This window comes from Mastomys coucha, unplaced genomic scaffold, assembly GCF_008632895.1.
Source record: "Mastomys coucha isolate ucsf_1 unplaced genomic scaffold, UCSF_Mcou_1 pScaffold21, whole genome shotgun sequence".
Lineage (NCBI taxonomy): Eukaryota > Metazoa > Chordata > Mammalia > Rodentia > Muridae > Mastomys > Mastomys coucha.
Genome location: NW_022196904.1, coordinates 66,281,347 through 66,297,557, shown reverse-complemented (window position 1 = coordinate 66,297,557; position 16,211 = coordinate 66,281,347). Strand labels below are relative to the sequence as shown.

Below are 16,211 nucleotides of genomic sequence, written 5' to 3'. Positions count from 1 at the left end.
CTGCTTAACCTTTTTGCGATACTTTGGTGCAAGTGAAATGGCATGATAGGGCTGGGGAGACATTGAAGGTAGAAAAGTACTTGCTATGCAAGCAGGATGACCTGAGTTTGACACTTGAATGCACTCAGCATGGTAGCACTCATGCCTGCATGCGTAACCCCAGCACTGGGGAGGCAGAGACAGATCAATCCTAAGAGCTCACTGGGCAACCATCTTAACCTACTCAGTGAGGCCCAGAATCTAGTCATAAACTTTGTCACAATAAGGAAATGGACAGCAGCTGAAGAATACAACCCGTTTGATCTCTGACTTCCATATGCACACACACAAAGAGAGAGACACAGACACAGACACACACACACACACACACACACACAGAGAGAGAGAGAGAGAGAGAGAGAGAGAGAGAGAGAGAGAGAGATGGTATGATAGACAGTATCCCACTCTGCATCTTCACTTCCCAGTCTTCACATCTATGCATGACTATGAATGACTTCTTGAGTGTGGGAAGGACCTGCCTCTAGCTAACAAAACATGTCAATACACCCTACATTGCATTAGACTCTACCCTATTGTGAGCATCACTGTAGACACTGTCCTCACTGTCTAAAAGGAAGCTGCCAAGTTGAAAAGATCCATTCATCAAGAAGCTAGAGGTGACCAATAAAGGACAGCCAGCAAAGAGCTGCCACCCTCCACCATGGAGCCTCAGCCTGCCTCCATACCACAAGTACTTGCCATGATGTGTCAGCCAGAGAAAGATTAAACTGAACCCTTGCAGAAAAAGCCTCAGCCATGAGCAGACCATCCAGCCTAGATGCCACCTCCTTCATCATTCCCCTCCTCTCACCCCACCTTACAGCTATTCAGCCACCCTAAAGAAGGCCTCAGAAAAATCATCCAAGTACCTGTCTCTTTCACACACCCTCAGACTAGGAAGTAAATGGAGAAACGATGCTCTCATCTGGCTGTTCGAAACCAATTCTCATTATAGTGATTTACATGAACAGGAATGCAAATCTGCATACCATCAAGTGTTTAAGATTAACTTGTGCACATTTGATTTGATTTGATTTGATTTTGGCCTTAAATTCTTCATGGATGCTAAACCTCCGTGGTTTTCTCCTTCCAAGTAACTGAGCTTTACACCCAAAATTAAAACTGCCACAGCCAAAGACTTTCTTCAAATGTGCGTATTCGCTCTGAGGAAGGACAGCCGGGTGCACTTGGAAGTCTCTTCAGCACTGAAATGGCCCTGGTCCAGTGATCAATACTCACACAGAAGTGTCCTTAAATAGGAAATAGAATTTTAATAGGAATCTCTGCAGAGCTCCAGGCAAGAGTTTGCATAATACAACCTCCTGCCAACAGAATGGTGGATTGGGGAGAGGGAGGGGCTCTGCCTCCTTTTCACAAGTGGGAAGAATTCCATGTGCACTTAAACCCTCCTCTGGGATTCACACCTGTCCACTGGACTTAGTGTGCCAAGACATGGGTGGGTGTGGTCCATCAGCCAGTCTCTGTAAAACCTTAGAACAGGACTTTACATAAGGACCAACTCGACACCACATATCTCTGGGCCCTGGAAAATGATCAGGGGTGGGGAGGGAGAAAGCAGGTTTTATGAGCTGCGCTGACATACTGTGTCTCAGTGTGATTAATCCATCTCAGAAAAGTGACTTGAAGAGCCAATTAAAGGCAGCTTAGAGAAGCTACTTTGCATTGTCTCTTTATTCTGTTCCAGGCGACAATTGTACCTGTCAGGCAAGCTGTGAGAAACTATCAATTTTTGGCAGCATGAGTTTCCACAGGAAAACAAGAATCATTGCCCTGAGAGAAAGCAACTGCCCTTCTCATGGTGCAAATCTCCACACCCAAATGCGGCCCTTGCAGCCAGTGGCTTCCATGCCAAAATGGGGACTTTGCTGCTGGTTCAGAGATTTCTAGCTCCAGGGCCTGTGTGCCGGGCTGGCCCCTTCTTCTCCTCCCTGTTTCCTTCTGCTCTGCAATACAAGAGAATAAGCACCTTCACATCTACATTCAAGCAAGGCAGATGCACTCCATCCTAGAGGGAAAGCATGGATCAAGAGGAAGAAGGAAGGGGGAAAGGAAGAGAAAGAGGAGGAGGAGGAGGAAGGTCACAAAGCTCCTACGTCCTAGATAAAAATTATTTTCCAGTTTAAGACAACAGAGATAAAGAGACGGTGAGGTCAATAATGTGCTCACTATAAAAGCACGAGGAGTCAAGTTTGATTTCCAGCACACACATAAAAGACAGGTTCAGTGGCATGGACCTATATAATCCTACATCTGGGAAAGAAGAGATAGAAGGATTCCTGGGGTTTGCTGAACTGTCAGTCTAGCAAAATAAGCACACTCCAGTTTCACTGAGAGATCCTATCGCAAAATGTAAGTTGGAAAGCAATAAAAGAATACACTTGACATTGACCTCTGGACTCAGCAATCATGCATGCATCCACTCACATGCATCAGAGGGCACGTACTCGCAGTACCCACATGTGCAGACAAGAAATGATCAAATAAGTGAAGGCAGATCAGTGGTTTCATTCAACATGATTGCTTGACCCCATCATTCAACTCTTTTGGATCAATGAAGATTGTAAAGTATTATTTTAGTAAGGAAACAAAACCTGTAACCCTTATGGTTAGTACTTCACTCTGAGAACAAGGCCTGCCTACCCCAGCATAAATCACCGTAGATGAAGTTAAACTGGGAAAAGGAACAGCTCCCAGCACACAACCTGAGGAAGGGCAGATGGTCCAGGCTAGCTCCAGAGAAAAGCAAACACTCCCAGGCTTAGTCCAGGTGGCTCCATAGGTCACTGTCCCTCAGAGGTGAGCCAGTGACTGCCAGTAGCTCGGATGTCAGACCCAAGTGAAATGGCTGGCTCAGCCTGTGGCTCTGGTTCTGTAGCTCAGCTAGGGTAGGATTACAAGTTTGTTGTGATGCCTGTCAACTTCTGGTAGGGACAAACATCCATCAGTTCACCTTTCTAAGAGGTCAAGGCTATACCTGGTAGAGAGGGTCAGACAGAGACAGAGCTGTGAAGCCCACGGGGAGGTTCTGTGAACAATGGGTATTTTCCAAATGAGATAGGATTCCACGGATGCTGTTGTCTTCTTTAGCTGTATAGCTCCCAGGTTTACCAGGCTGGAAATGAAGTTAAGATACTGTAGCTGCCAAACCCCTTGGAAACACATACAAGTTAGTTAAGGGTATTATATCTTAGAGCTAAGGGGAAGATTTGGGGGGAGGGGTAAAGTGCTTACTGTGCAAGCACAAGGACCTGGATTTGATCTCTAGCATCCATGTGAAAAAGCCAGGTGAGTGGCGAATGCTCATAATCCCAGCACAGAGGACAGAGGCAGAGGCATCACTGGGGTTTTCTGGACAGTCAACCTGGACTGACTAGTGAGTTCCAACCTAGCAAGAGACCTTGTCTCAAAGTAAATAAAGTGTTTCTAAGTCATCCTATCTGTCTATCTATCTGTTTATATGTATGTATGTATGTATGTATGTATGTATGTATGTCTCTCTCTCTCTCATACACATCCAGAGAGAAAGAGAGAGAGAGAGAGAGAGAGAGAGAGAGAGACAGACAGACAGACAGACAGACAGAGAGACAGAGAGAGAGAGGGAGAGGGAGCCAAAATGATAACCCCTTCACAAAGCATCCCAGAGACTTCTGCAACTAAGCACGTCCCTGATAAACCACATTCACCCAAGCAAACCCAGTGCCTTCCTCTGGACCTGTTCTTCCAGAGATGCTTAGGAAATGGTAGTAGATAGAAGAGGGAAAAAGAAGAGACTTGCTTTGCATGGTCAGTTGTGTTTTTTGGTCACTAGAGATAAAGGGAGAAATAAAACAACCAGTGTGCCACAAATGTATTATATTTGGTATGTTTCCAGTCACTTCATTTCATTATAAGTGCTTTTATTTCCATATTTATATAAGTATGTATGTATGTATGTATGTATGTATATATGAACAAAGGCTCAGGGCCATGACTAACTTTCCCAGAGCTGCACAACTGTTAAGGTTGGAGCTTGAAATTCTAACCTCTGGCCCATCTGATTATACCTTGTAGTGTTTTCTCTTACAAGTTGTCTTCTTCTTAGACTTGTAAAACATCTGGATGGAAACGGACCTGAGCAATAATCTCACATGAACTGAGGCCCAAAGAGGTTAAGCCACTTGCTTCAGGTCACCTAGCTGGTGCATGGGAGAGCCAGGAACTCATTTCCTCCAACTTCCAGCATTATCTTCAGTCTCTCCCAATAGCTGTAACCAAGTATGACATTATCCTATGAAATCAAATCATTAAGAAAAGGTGCAAAAGTGTTTTGGAAAGAAAGTTACCACTGTCTGTCTTTCAAAGCAGCTGCAAGTTCATAGATAGAACCAGAAAATACAGAAGCCATCAGGCTCCTTATATTCCCTGAAACGGGCCCATGTCTGGAGGCAGCAGGCGCTCTCTAGGAAGTTCTATTGACCCATCAAAACCTGCCCAAATAGACACAAGGAGTTGTTGAAGCCAATAACAGAACTTTGCATTGCTTTCCTGGAAAAAAAAATCATTCATCAGATGTCTGATGCATGGGTCTTCACATCTCAGTAACTTTAGTGCCCACAGGCATCTCCCCATCCTCTTCTGAGAACTGCTCTCTGTCAGCATTTTTGGAATGGCTTAAGAAGTCACTCTGAGGAGAACAGGTACCCATTTAGCTAATGACAGCACTTGAGCTGCAAGTAAAATTCACTTGCAGCCCCTGAGCTCAAAATAGGTTGTTTGTCTCATGTCCTCCTGAGTGGAATTTCTGTCTGTTTTCTCATTGTCTTTGTCACTGTTGCTCCATTCCTCTCGGTATCTTTTCTCCTGTAACTTCCATTGCCAGCCTTTATCCTTAGCATCTCTAGCATGGCTTCTGTTCTCTAAACTAGAGTGACATTTGTATCCCCTCACTGTGACATTTGGTGGTTTTCTTTGGGACACTGATTTATACAGTTCCTGACCTCCCATGCTTCACAACATTGCTGTACAATTTGGTCCTTCTTTACACACAGTTACCTTTCCTGTCACTGCTTCCCAGAGACAATATCATTTCTCTAATAAATATGTAACTGCCTAAGGGCAGGAACCAAAATGAATGCTTCCTGTTTCTTCTCTGTAGAGGTTCACAAAAGCATGAGGAGACAGCGTATTTAGATGATATCTGAGAATGCCTATGCTGGTGGTGTTCAAGGAAGATACACCTTGATCATAATGTGATCACTCCCTGAATGGCTTGCAGAAGAAGAGTCAAGATAATCATTTCAGAATCCAACCAGGATGCTAACACAGAAGGGTAAAGGAACTCTCCATAAAACCCAGAGAGGAAAACTGCACCTCCTCTTTGGATCCTGTCTGGAGTCACAGATGAAAAACAACAACAACAAACAGAATCCAACCAGGAGAGGTGCCAGACTGGACCTACTTTAATGTCCACACTGCTCAGGCCATGCTCCAGGTGTGGAAACAAAGGACTAAGAAGAAATGGGCTGGTTGCCACCTAGGAAACGATGCATGGAAGGTGATAGAGTAGCAGATTAGGCCCAGAGTTAACCTATAAAAAGTAACTAAATTTGTGTCTAACTAGTTCAAGCATTAGCTTTGAATCATAACCCAACCTCATTGTCCATTCCCACATCAGATAACAAGCTGGACTTATAATAATCTGATTTTTTTTTAGCTTTATATAAAGGAAACAATGCAAAGGATGGAGGCTCTCCCCATTCTTGTACTCTGCTCATCCAACCATTTATACCGATTCCTTGGAAGGCTGTTTAAGGATGTGCTTCTGTTCACCTAGAAGGCATGTCAGGGAGCCAGGTTGCCTGACTCTCTCCTGGCTTTGCCTCTGCTAGCCTTATAATCTTGATTAAGTTGCATTACTTGGTTCCCTCCATGACACTTGGTTTCCTTGTGTGTGGAATGGACATGGTCATGTCTACAGTTAAAGGTTGGTATAAAAATTCAATGAAATCTTATACTTAAAGTCTTTCGAGTGGTCCCTAGTATGTACAAGCAAATCTTTGCTCCCCTCCTTTGGCCAAGTTTTAGTTAAATGTGTCACAGATAGCTAAACACTTATCCTCTAAGGCAGTTGCCTTTAAGAGTAAATTAGATTTCCCGTCTGCAACGCAAAGCTTTCCTAAGACACAAGTGAGTTTTGCTCTTACAATTTGTCTCACCTTTATAATGAGAGGGAAATTAATTTAGCTTAAAATCATTTCATTCTGCAAATGACTGCTGTTCATGTTAATGACTTATGCACTGTGGTAGGCATGTAAATAAATTCTACTCAGCCCTGGTGTGTTTCCAATCTTGTCGGGGAAGCAGGCACAGAACAAACTAACACTGATGCAAAGGATGCCAGGATCCCAGGTATCATGGGTACCCAAGAGAAAAAGAAGACACCTGGAGCATAGCCATGTCCCAAGCAAGCAATGGAAACATACTCCCTTTAACTTGAGTTAAAAGGGATTTGCCATGAAAACAATGAAGTATCTCACAAGCACCAAGTACAGGAAGAGTCCCATGTACTCCCTCACTCAACAAGCATTTATTGTGGAGTTAACATATGACAAACCCTGGGAATGAAGCCATGAATCGTGTGGGAAAAGGTTTCTGCCTTAGAGTTGCTATTATAGCAAAAGAAACAGAGAGTAAATAGCATAGATCAGGTATACATTCAGTTTGAGAATGAGACCCGAAGGAAGAGATTAAATTGGAGGGAGGAATAGGAATTAGCAAAATAGTGATTTTTGAATGCAACTGTGATTTTTAAATGTCCAGACTGTAATGCTGCAATACTTCCAAAGGAGGCAATGGTGTGCTTTTCCTATGCCTTAGGGGAAAAGAGGCAGGGAGAGGAACCTGTCCCTGCAAAGAATTGAACTAGATTAGCCAGGGGCCAAGGTTAGCCAGAGCTGAGAATGGAGAAGACACATAGGAAGCAAGACCAGAAGCCAAGGAAGAGCAGATCACACAGGGCCTTCAGGTCAGGGGAAGGAGTCTGATTTACCATGAGGGAGATGTCACCACTGCACTTTAGACAGGCTTTCTGAATCACATGTAGGGTCTAAGAGGAGAGCAAAACCAAGGAAACTCTATCCTCATTAATCCTGTTCATCAATCTTTGTCATCATTCCACTGAGATGTCAAGCTGGCAGCTCCAGCCTACCATGAACAAAGTAAAATTCTCAGTTTTCAACCAGAAAGTGCATCTCCCCACCGTCATTGCCATCTTAGGAAATTCCACTCACCCCATTGCTTGGATAGACTCGTTCTTCCCTCACACCCACAAGTAGTTCAAATCCACCAACAAACCCTTCTCCTGCATCTCAAAAGACACAAGCCCAGTTTTTTCCTACCCATCCACTGCCTCCACCTTTATTCAAACTGCCATTGGCTCCTATCAGGATAGCAGTGCAGACCCTAAAGGGCCTTGCTGCCTTCTGCTGTTCCATGAACTTACCCTCACGGTAAGTCAAGCATCTCTGTTAAGCCCGAAGTAAACCATGTTCTTTTGATGGCTCCCTATCATGGAGTAGAAGCTGTGGCCCTAACAATAGCTTTCTCTATGATGTAACTTCAGTGATGACAACTGAACCAGACTCATCCCCACAAATAGCACTTAGTTCCCATTTGCCCCATGGACAGCAGACAGACAAATGAATGCATGGAACTGGGAATTTAAAAATGAGTGGAAATCAAAATTCTCTCTCTCTCTCTCTCTCTCTCTCTCTCTCTCTCTCTCTCTCTCTCTCTCTCTCTCTCTCTCTCTTTCTTTCTTTCTTTCTCTCTCTCTCCCACCCCCAGAGTCCAAGAGTACTTCCATCAGCTACCCAAATTTGTTTCTCTCAAAAGACTTTATCATCAACCTCTTAAGGCAGTTATTTGTGTCCAGGTAGAAGGAAATAATCATGCAGAGGTTCTGATTAGAGTGGAACAAGAAAAAGATGAGAAGTATCCCTGACATGCAAGCAATACTTGTAAAAGCCTGGGCATCCGATTCAGTAGGAGGCGGGGAGACACCTCAGTAGCCAAAGTGCTTGCAGCACAAACATGAGGACCAGAGCTCAGATCTCCTCAAACCCACGTACATGCAGGGTAGCTACCTGCCTTTAATTTCAGCCTTAGATATTAGATCCCCAGATCAAGCTGACTAATAAGGCTAGCCATATGAACTAGCCCTGGGTTTGATTAAGAGACCTGAAGGAGAAAGATAGAGGATAATTCTTGCCATCAACCTTGGGCCTCCCACTCACATACACATGCTCCTACACCTACACAGATGGACTCACACATGTGCAAATACACACACACATAACTAAATTAAATAAATAAATAAATAAATACCACACACATGCACACAAAAATGAAAGAAAAATAAATAATTAAATAAAATGCAAAGGACAGATTAACAGAGAATCCTGAAGTAAAGGCTGTATAAAAAAAAAGTACAGAGTTAAGAATTTGAAGAAGGGGCAAGCACTGTGGCATTGGACAATTACCTAGGATGAACAAACATCCTGAGGACAGAAACTCAGGAGTAGCCACACATATGACACATGGTAATCTTCCTGCCTCAGCCTCCCACAATGCATCTCCATGCCAAGCTTAGCCAAGTACACTTATGCTTAATGAGGCTAGAGAAGTTCTTGTCCTATGACAAATACAAGACCTATCATATACACTAAATCCTGTCAAAAGGCAGAAAACCAGTAATGACAAGTCTTAATTAGACACATGGTGGCTCAGCTGTGGATCGGAGAACAAAGATTTTGATCCTGATTCTTCTGCTCAGCAGCTCAGAAATTTGGGGTCGTCCCTTAATTTGTTTTTGTCTCGATCTCATATTTAAATTTTACCAATACAAGAGATTGTGGCACTACTTAAGAATGTCCATCTGCATCAGACTCTGCATAAGATTTTTAACTCATAGACAATATGAGGGTTGAAATCATGCTTAGGACCCATCCATCAAGGATAAGACATACCAGAGTACAGTATTGACCAGGGAAGGGTGTCTTATAGGATAGCTAGCAGGAGCTAATCACTGGTACTACACTAACACAAAGACTATGCCACTGAACAAGAAGCTAACATGTCTACACTTTCCTTTCATGTAATATCAGTTTGATTTGTTCAAAAATCCTGTTTGTCAATTATTGAAATGGTATAATTTTATTACATTATATCCGAACTAAAAAAAAATATGAATGCAAAATTATTTCATTTCTGTAGAAACTAAGTTGAATACCTAAGAAAGTCATCATGAAGACAACAAACCTTAAAGATCATTTTGATTTCCAAAGACCTATGGTAAAAAAAAAAAAAAAAAAACATAAATAGGTAAGATGGCTCACCAAGTAAAGGAGCTTGTACCCAAGATTGACAACCTGAGTTCTATCCCTGGGGCCCACATAATAGAAGGGAAGCACATAGTCTTCTAGCAACTTGTGCTCTGACCCTATCCACTCACACACATTCATACATACTCACACACACACAATAACTAAATTAAAATTTGAAAGGAATTAGAGAAATAAAACTACCTACATGGAGTCTGAAGGCTAAATGCTTTGGAAATCTCTTAGGCTTTGATTTCACTTCAAAGAAACTAAGCATCGAAGGTATAGATGATTCATGATGTTCAAGGTCTGTGAAAGGAAAAAAAAATGGAGCTGAGAAGATTGCCCCATCAGTAAAATGCTAACCACATAGACATGAAGACTTGAATTTGGATACTCAGAACTCAAGTTTAAAAAAAACAATCTGGGTATTGTTTTTTTTAAAAACAATCTGGCTATAATCCCAGCTCTGAGGAGGCCGAGGCAGGAGGATTCCCAGAGTTCTTGGTCAGCCAGTCTAGCCAAATCGGTAAGCTCCAGCTTCAGTAAGCAACCCTATCTCAAGATGAAATAACAATAATAAATTATGGTGGTGGTAATGTAGAGAGCAATTAAAGAACATAGACTCCTGATGTCCCCCTCTGTCCCCTACATATATGTACACATAGACATACATGTATATACATCACATTTCAGAGATATACATATGAACATATCACACACACACATATAGAAGTATATATGATCAATATATCATATGTATCAATATTGATATATACTGTATTGATGACATTATCTCAATAATGTCATCAATTGATGACATTACATAATAATGATAATTATTCATACATATTATACATAATTGACATTATATAATACATCAATTGATGTATTATATATAACATTATATATAATATATATTATAACCCAGGCCAGAGAGCACACACAACATAGCCCTTTTAATTTTATTATATATATATAATATATATATTATATATATATATATATGTAATATGACATAATATAGCACAAGCTGTAATGGAAATGAGGTGCAAGCACATATATTTGAATGAAATAAAAGTCCAGTAATATGTTATTTTGTTCCAACTCTTTAACTGACTCCAGTTGCCCCATCTTTGAAGATGAATGAGTCTTTCTAACTTTGGCTCAAGGTCAGATGAGAATACTAAGGCATGAAGCATTTTCAAAGAGTAGAAGGCAGCCAACAGCCTTGGAAAGGATTGTCTGCTACCTTCTTCTGTTTCTATTTTTTGGTACCTAATGAAATCTGAACATTGTAGGAGATCCATAAGTTGTCCTAAGTGTACTTCAGCACCACCAGCTCCTTCCAAGCACCCTTCCGCACTAGCTCCACTCTTCTAGGTTGTTAATTTCTCCAGTCCTATGTGGGAGGAATTAATTAAGGGATTGCTGACAGCTGCTATCAGTAAGAAAGCCTTACCTAACAGAAGATCATTTCTCACTGTGTTGAGTCCTAACCCAACACATACTGTCCTTGATGGGATGATTTTGAAGTCTAAATTGTTACAGATTCCAGGCTATCATATCTTCCACAGATGAGAAACCAGAAAGTAGCTTCCAAAATGAAAGTAGGCACACATCACTTCTACCCCTCAACCTTGATTCTGATGTGATTATGCTTGGGTTCAAGGGGCTCTGGGAAATGTAGCCCAGGCATCTCAGACAGAGGGAGCTATTTTCAAGGATAGTTAATCATGGGGCTGGGGCAGGAAGGGCTCAAAAGGGAAGGGACTTGGCAAGATTTGGAGACTAATAATATCTGAATGGATAACCCTCAAGCATCAGGTTGGTGGATATCAATGGAAAGAAGTTCACACCATGCTATATATTAGTGAGGCAAAAAAACTGAACAGTCCTTCAATCAAGGTACAAAAACATTGCCCCATTCATTGGTGAGCATTTTTGCATATTGACTCTGGTTGGTTGGTTGTTATAAAGAGGGGAATTCTAGGAATTACAGGCCTTCAGTACACAAAAACCATGTGTTCTGCTACTGGGACACACCCCTTGTCTTTGATTCTTTTCTTGTTGACTTGTTGTGCACAAAACTCAGATAAAGAAAATAGTATTTATTTCATACATCCATAATATAATTTTCTTCTCAGTCTTCATGCACTACTTGCTAACAGATTTTGAGCAAGAACCAAATTCTATGAGTACCCTCCATACTTGCCCAAATCCATGGGCCTTTTTCACATTCTCCACATGTTCTTGGCCTCCATGTTCTCCCAGGAAGCTTTGTTGGCCTGTTGCCATAATGGGATTTGAAGAGCTACAATAGGTACCACAAATGCAATTGTTTTCTGAAACAATCATTCCTCAAGGTACTGTCAGTAATTGCTGAGATCCATCTATAGCACATGATCAATCTAGGGCAAATTAAGAAACTCAAGCAATAATAAACTGGAAAGCTTATTTTACAGGCTCAAGCAGAAGAAGATGAGAGGATGAACTGTCTGGCCAGACACCCAAACAGGAAGTACAGTAAATATCCTGCTCTTAGAACCCTCCTTCCTATACAAACATATCCCCCACTGGGGTGACACAAACAAGTGCTGCACTATGACAACACAAATTTTAGTTCAAAGTCTTCTGGCTTCTAATATTTCTTTCTTTCCCCAATTCTATTCACTAGGAAATTCATTGACCACCTTTCCACAGCTGGTTAGAACCCCTAGTAGATTTAACTCCCTGCAGCCATGGCTGGCCCTGGCTTGTTAACACTGCCAATGGAGTGATTTCTCTGTTCTTAGTAGAACAAGATCTAATGTGACAATCAAAGCTGAACAAGTTCATCATAGGGGTTACCTGCTCCCCTCCAAGGCACCAAAACTCATTGCTTTCAAGTTTGAAAGTCCTCATGCAGCAAGGTTTGCTGGGTGTGCACATCCATACAAAATGATTTCGAATAGGCCCTTCCTATAACAAAAGCAACAAAAAGTGAAAGAAGTCATTGATTTTGTTGGAGTGTCTGCTGTAGGAAAAGGATTAAAGTGAAATGATAGGTTATGACAAGGCTGAAAGCCAAGATTCTTATCAAGACATTAGGCTTGACTATATAGCTAACATAGGCTAGGAGTTTGTGATGGCTAATCTCCATTGCCAACAGGATGGGTTAGAATCACCTAGGAGACATACCTCTGATGTGTCTGTTGACATGTTTCCAGAAAAGTTTATCTGAAGAAAAAAGACCTCCCCTGAACATGGGCAGTGCCATACCATGGGCTGAGGTCCTGGACTGAGTAAAAAGAAGACACTGAGCTAAGCACTATCGTTCATCTCTGTTTCCTGGCACGAAATGATCAACAACCTCACTTTCATGCCTTCCTGACCATGATAGACTATATGCTAAAGCTGTGGACTGAAACAAACTCGCTCCTGATGTTGACTTTGTTATCTTTTTGTCACAGCAACAAGACCAGTGCCTAATGCAGACGTGAGCAGACCTGGGACTAATTATCATTTGTTTTTTTTTTGTTGTTGTTGTTTTCTCTACTGAGTAAAGTGAGTAGACTCACTTTAGTGAGTCATTGAGCTTTAGTCTGGGTATAATTATGATTGCTTCCTTTATAGAGTTGTTATAAGAATCAAATTCAGAATCCTTCATAGTTCAAAAAATAAAGGGACTTTATGTACTTTGGAATCATCTTCAAAACACATTGCTTAAAATGGGAAAAAGTGAGACACTATTCACTTTCATTTGGGTTCACTTTTAGCATCAGTAAGTGCCATGAGAGTGGGTAGCTTAGCTACAGACATTTATTTCTTCATTTATAAAGGATAAAAGTCCAAGAGCAGGATATCTGCAGATTCAGTCTTTTCTACTGCTTTTCCCCTTGACTTGAAAATGGCCAGCTTCTCTAGGTACCTCTACACTGTATGTAGCTGCCCAGACCATCCATGTCTCACTCTGTTTTTGAAAGGACACTAGTCATATCATAAGACCCACCCATCTAATGTTATGAAAATTACATCTTAAAAGGTCCTGTCTCCACATACTGTTACATTCAGAAGTACTAAGGTGCTAGAATCAGGGGCTGGAGAAATGGCTTGGTGGTTAAGAGAACTAGATGCTCTTCCAGAGGTCCTGAGTTCAATCCTCAGCAACCACATGGTGACTCACAACCATCTGTAATGGGATCCGAATGCCTCTTCTGGTGTGTCTGAAAACAGCTACAGTGAACTCATATACTTAAATTAAATAAGTAAATAAATCTTGCTTTTTAAGATGCTAAGATCAGTCCTGGCCCCCACAAAAATTTATACTGAAATCTTGACCTCTACATCAGATGGTAGGACCTTAGAGAGTGATTAGGTCACAAGTGAAGATACCTTATAATTGAGTTAGTCCCATGTGTGTGCATGTATGGGTATTTATGTGTATGTAAGTTCATGAATGTTGAAGGCTGACTTGTCTACATGGTGTTAAACTAGGTTGTTAATCCTCTTGGGAATGCTGTCCATATTGTGTATTTGAGACAAGGTCTCTCTGTTACAGTCTTCACCAAGTAGGCTAGACTGGCTAGTCAGGGAGCTGCCTATTTTACCTATAATACACAGAACCAATAATTTGCCAATTTTTGTCTTCCTAACATTGCCACCATGGATTGAATTTCTAACATGGATTGAACTCTGGTCTCTGTCCTCACAGGACAAGCACTTCACCAACTCTGCCCTGGTTACAGCCACTTTACAAGAAGTTTAGAGAGCTTCTCTCCTCTCTTGCCACATGGCAACACAGGAAGAGGGTGCAAGAAGACCAGAAGTGACCCTCAACCAACCATCAAATCTGCCAACGCCTTGACCTTGAGCTCTCCAGGCCCTAGAATTTGTGGACATTAATGTCTGTTATCTATAGGATACACCACCCATGGCGTTTTGTCACAGCAGAAGCTTTGAGGGAGAACGCTGCCTTTTACCATTAGGGTATCTTAAGGAATTATATAAACAAACCCAATTAGAACCTTCTACCTCCAAGCTTGAAAGTTCTACTCCCCCACCTTATTAAGCCAACACTAAGCCTTATATGACACTACTGATAGAGCCATTTCTTATAAAGTGCTCTCTCATGCAGGTTGAGTAAATTTTTTCTCCTGTTAACCTGTTTGTCAATTAATGCACATATCCTTGACCACACGGACTTAAGTAGGTGGAAGAAAAGGCTTTTCCTCCAAAGAAGTAAAATGCAAAGCAGGAAAAATAAATAAACTCCTTATACACACATCTTAGAAGCACTAAGGCAAGTCAAAGCAGCAAGGCCGAGTAGACGACTCACTACGTGTTCAGTGTGTATGCAATGCAGAAAAGGCAGAACTGAGAAACAAGCCAACAATCTCCAGATGCTGGGGGTGGAGAGAGAAGTGTATTCACAGTTCGAGCAAGGGACTGCTTGATGGGTGTGGCCACAATTACCTGTTAAAAAGTCACTGAGTTGTACTCTAGTGAAGGGTATACTTTCTTTTGTGTAAATTAGATCTCAATCAAGCTCATTAAAAAAACATTGTAAGATATTTCTTTTCTGTTAAAAGAAATTAGAGGTATTGAGATGATATGTTGAATTTCTTGCAAATATGTAAATAAGGTCTATATGGAAACTGAGCATTGTAACAGTAGCTGCAGGGGAACCTGGAAGAAAAGGAGGTCTGAATACATACAGAATAACTAGGAGATGAAACATTTTACTCGATATGCACATATTGTTTTTTCTATAAGTGTGTGTGTGTACATATATGTTTATGCTCTCTCTCGTGCTCTCTCTCTCTCTCTCTCTCTCTCTCTCTCTCTCTCTCTCTCTCTCTCTCTCTTTCTCTCTCTGTGTGTGTGTGATTAGGTACATGGCTATATGTGTTGGCATTGCTTAGGCACCGTGCTGCTTGTTCTACAAGACACCTCCAGTCTCGCTCACCTGGAACTTGCTGATTCAACTAGGCCAGCTGGCCATCAATCCCAAGCATTACCCTGTCCCTACCTCCCTGGTGCTGGGATTATAACTTCCATCACTACACTTAGATTTTCTTTTTTGACATGAGTTCTGTGAATCAAACTTAGGCTCTCATGCTTGCAAGGCATTTTGCTAACTGGGCTATCTTTTTATTTTCAATCAGGAAGATATAGTAACAGTTCAAAAACAAAATTTAATATAAACTAATCACTTAATTGGCTAATGAGTGGAAAAGCTTGGTATAAGCTCTTGTACAAAAGTTATTAATTACTTTTAGGATATTGTGGTCTGTGTGTGAATAGTCACCATGGGCGTATCTGTTTGAATACTTGACTCTGAGTTGGTAATGGTATTTTGGGAAGTTGTAGAACCTTTCAAAGGTAAGCTTGGCTACAGAAAGTGATTCACTATGATTAGGCCTTCAAATTTTACAAGCTGGCTCCATGTCCCATCTGCTCCTTGCTTTCTGATGAGATACAATATGATCATGTGTACCCTCCCATAATTGACTAAAATTCTTCACATTAGAAGCCAAATAAACCCTTCCTCCTTAAGTTGCTTCTTGTCAGCAGGTATTTGGACACAGTGACAAGAAAAATGAATCAATAGAAGGGAGAAAACATTTTTCTAAAGCCTGCTAAAATAGAATCGGGTATTTTTTAAACAATTATTTTGTGGTTGCTTAATATTTCCCAGATCAGCATTTTCCAAATTAGGAGCCTAGAACTTGTAATGTCATAAGCTATCAGGCAAATGTTGAAACCTGTTTTGTGAGTATATGAAAGCTCAAGTATGTGCATGAATGCATG

The 16,211-nt window shown here is 41.3% G+C and overlaps 1 protein-coding gene and 1 pseudogene across 7 annotated transcripts in view; one reads left to right on the top strand and one right to left on the bottom strand.

Moving 5' to 3' along the window:
* Positions 1 to 9,716, bottom strand: part of Agbl1 (ATP/GTP binding protein like 1) — an 887,643-nt gene extending 877,927 nt beyond the window's left edge. For all 7 annotated transcript variants that reach the window (XM_031387026.1, XM_031387022.1, XM_031387027.1 and 4 more), the window contains exon 1: positions 9,628 to 9,716. In XM_031387026.1, coding sequence (XP_031242886.1) covers positions 9,628 to 9,696 — 69 coding nt within the window. In that variant the 5' untranslated portion in view covers positions 9,697 to 9,716. The remainder of the gene's footprint in view (positions 1 to 9,627) is intronic.
* LOC116104391 lies at positions 5,328 to 5,441 on the top strand (annotated as a pseudogene).
* Positions 9,717 to 16,211: the final 6,495 nt, after the last annotated feature.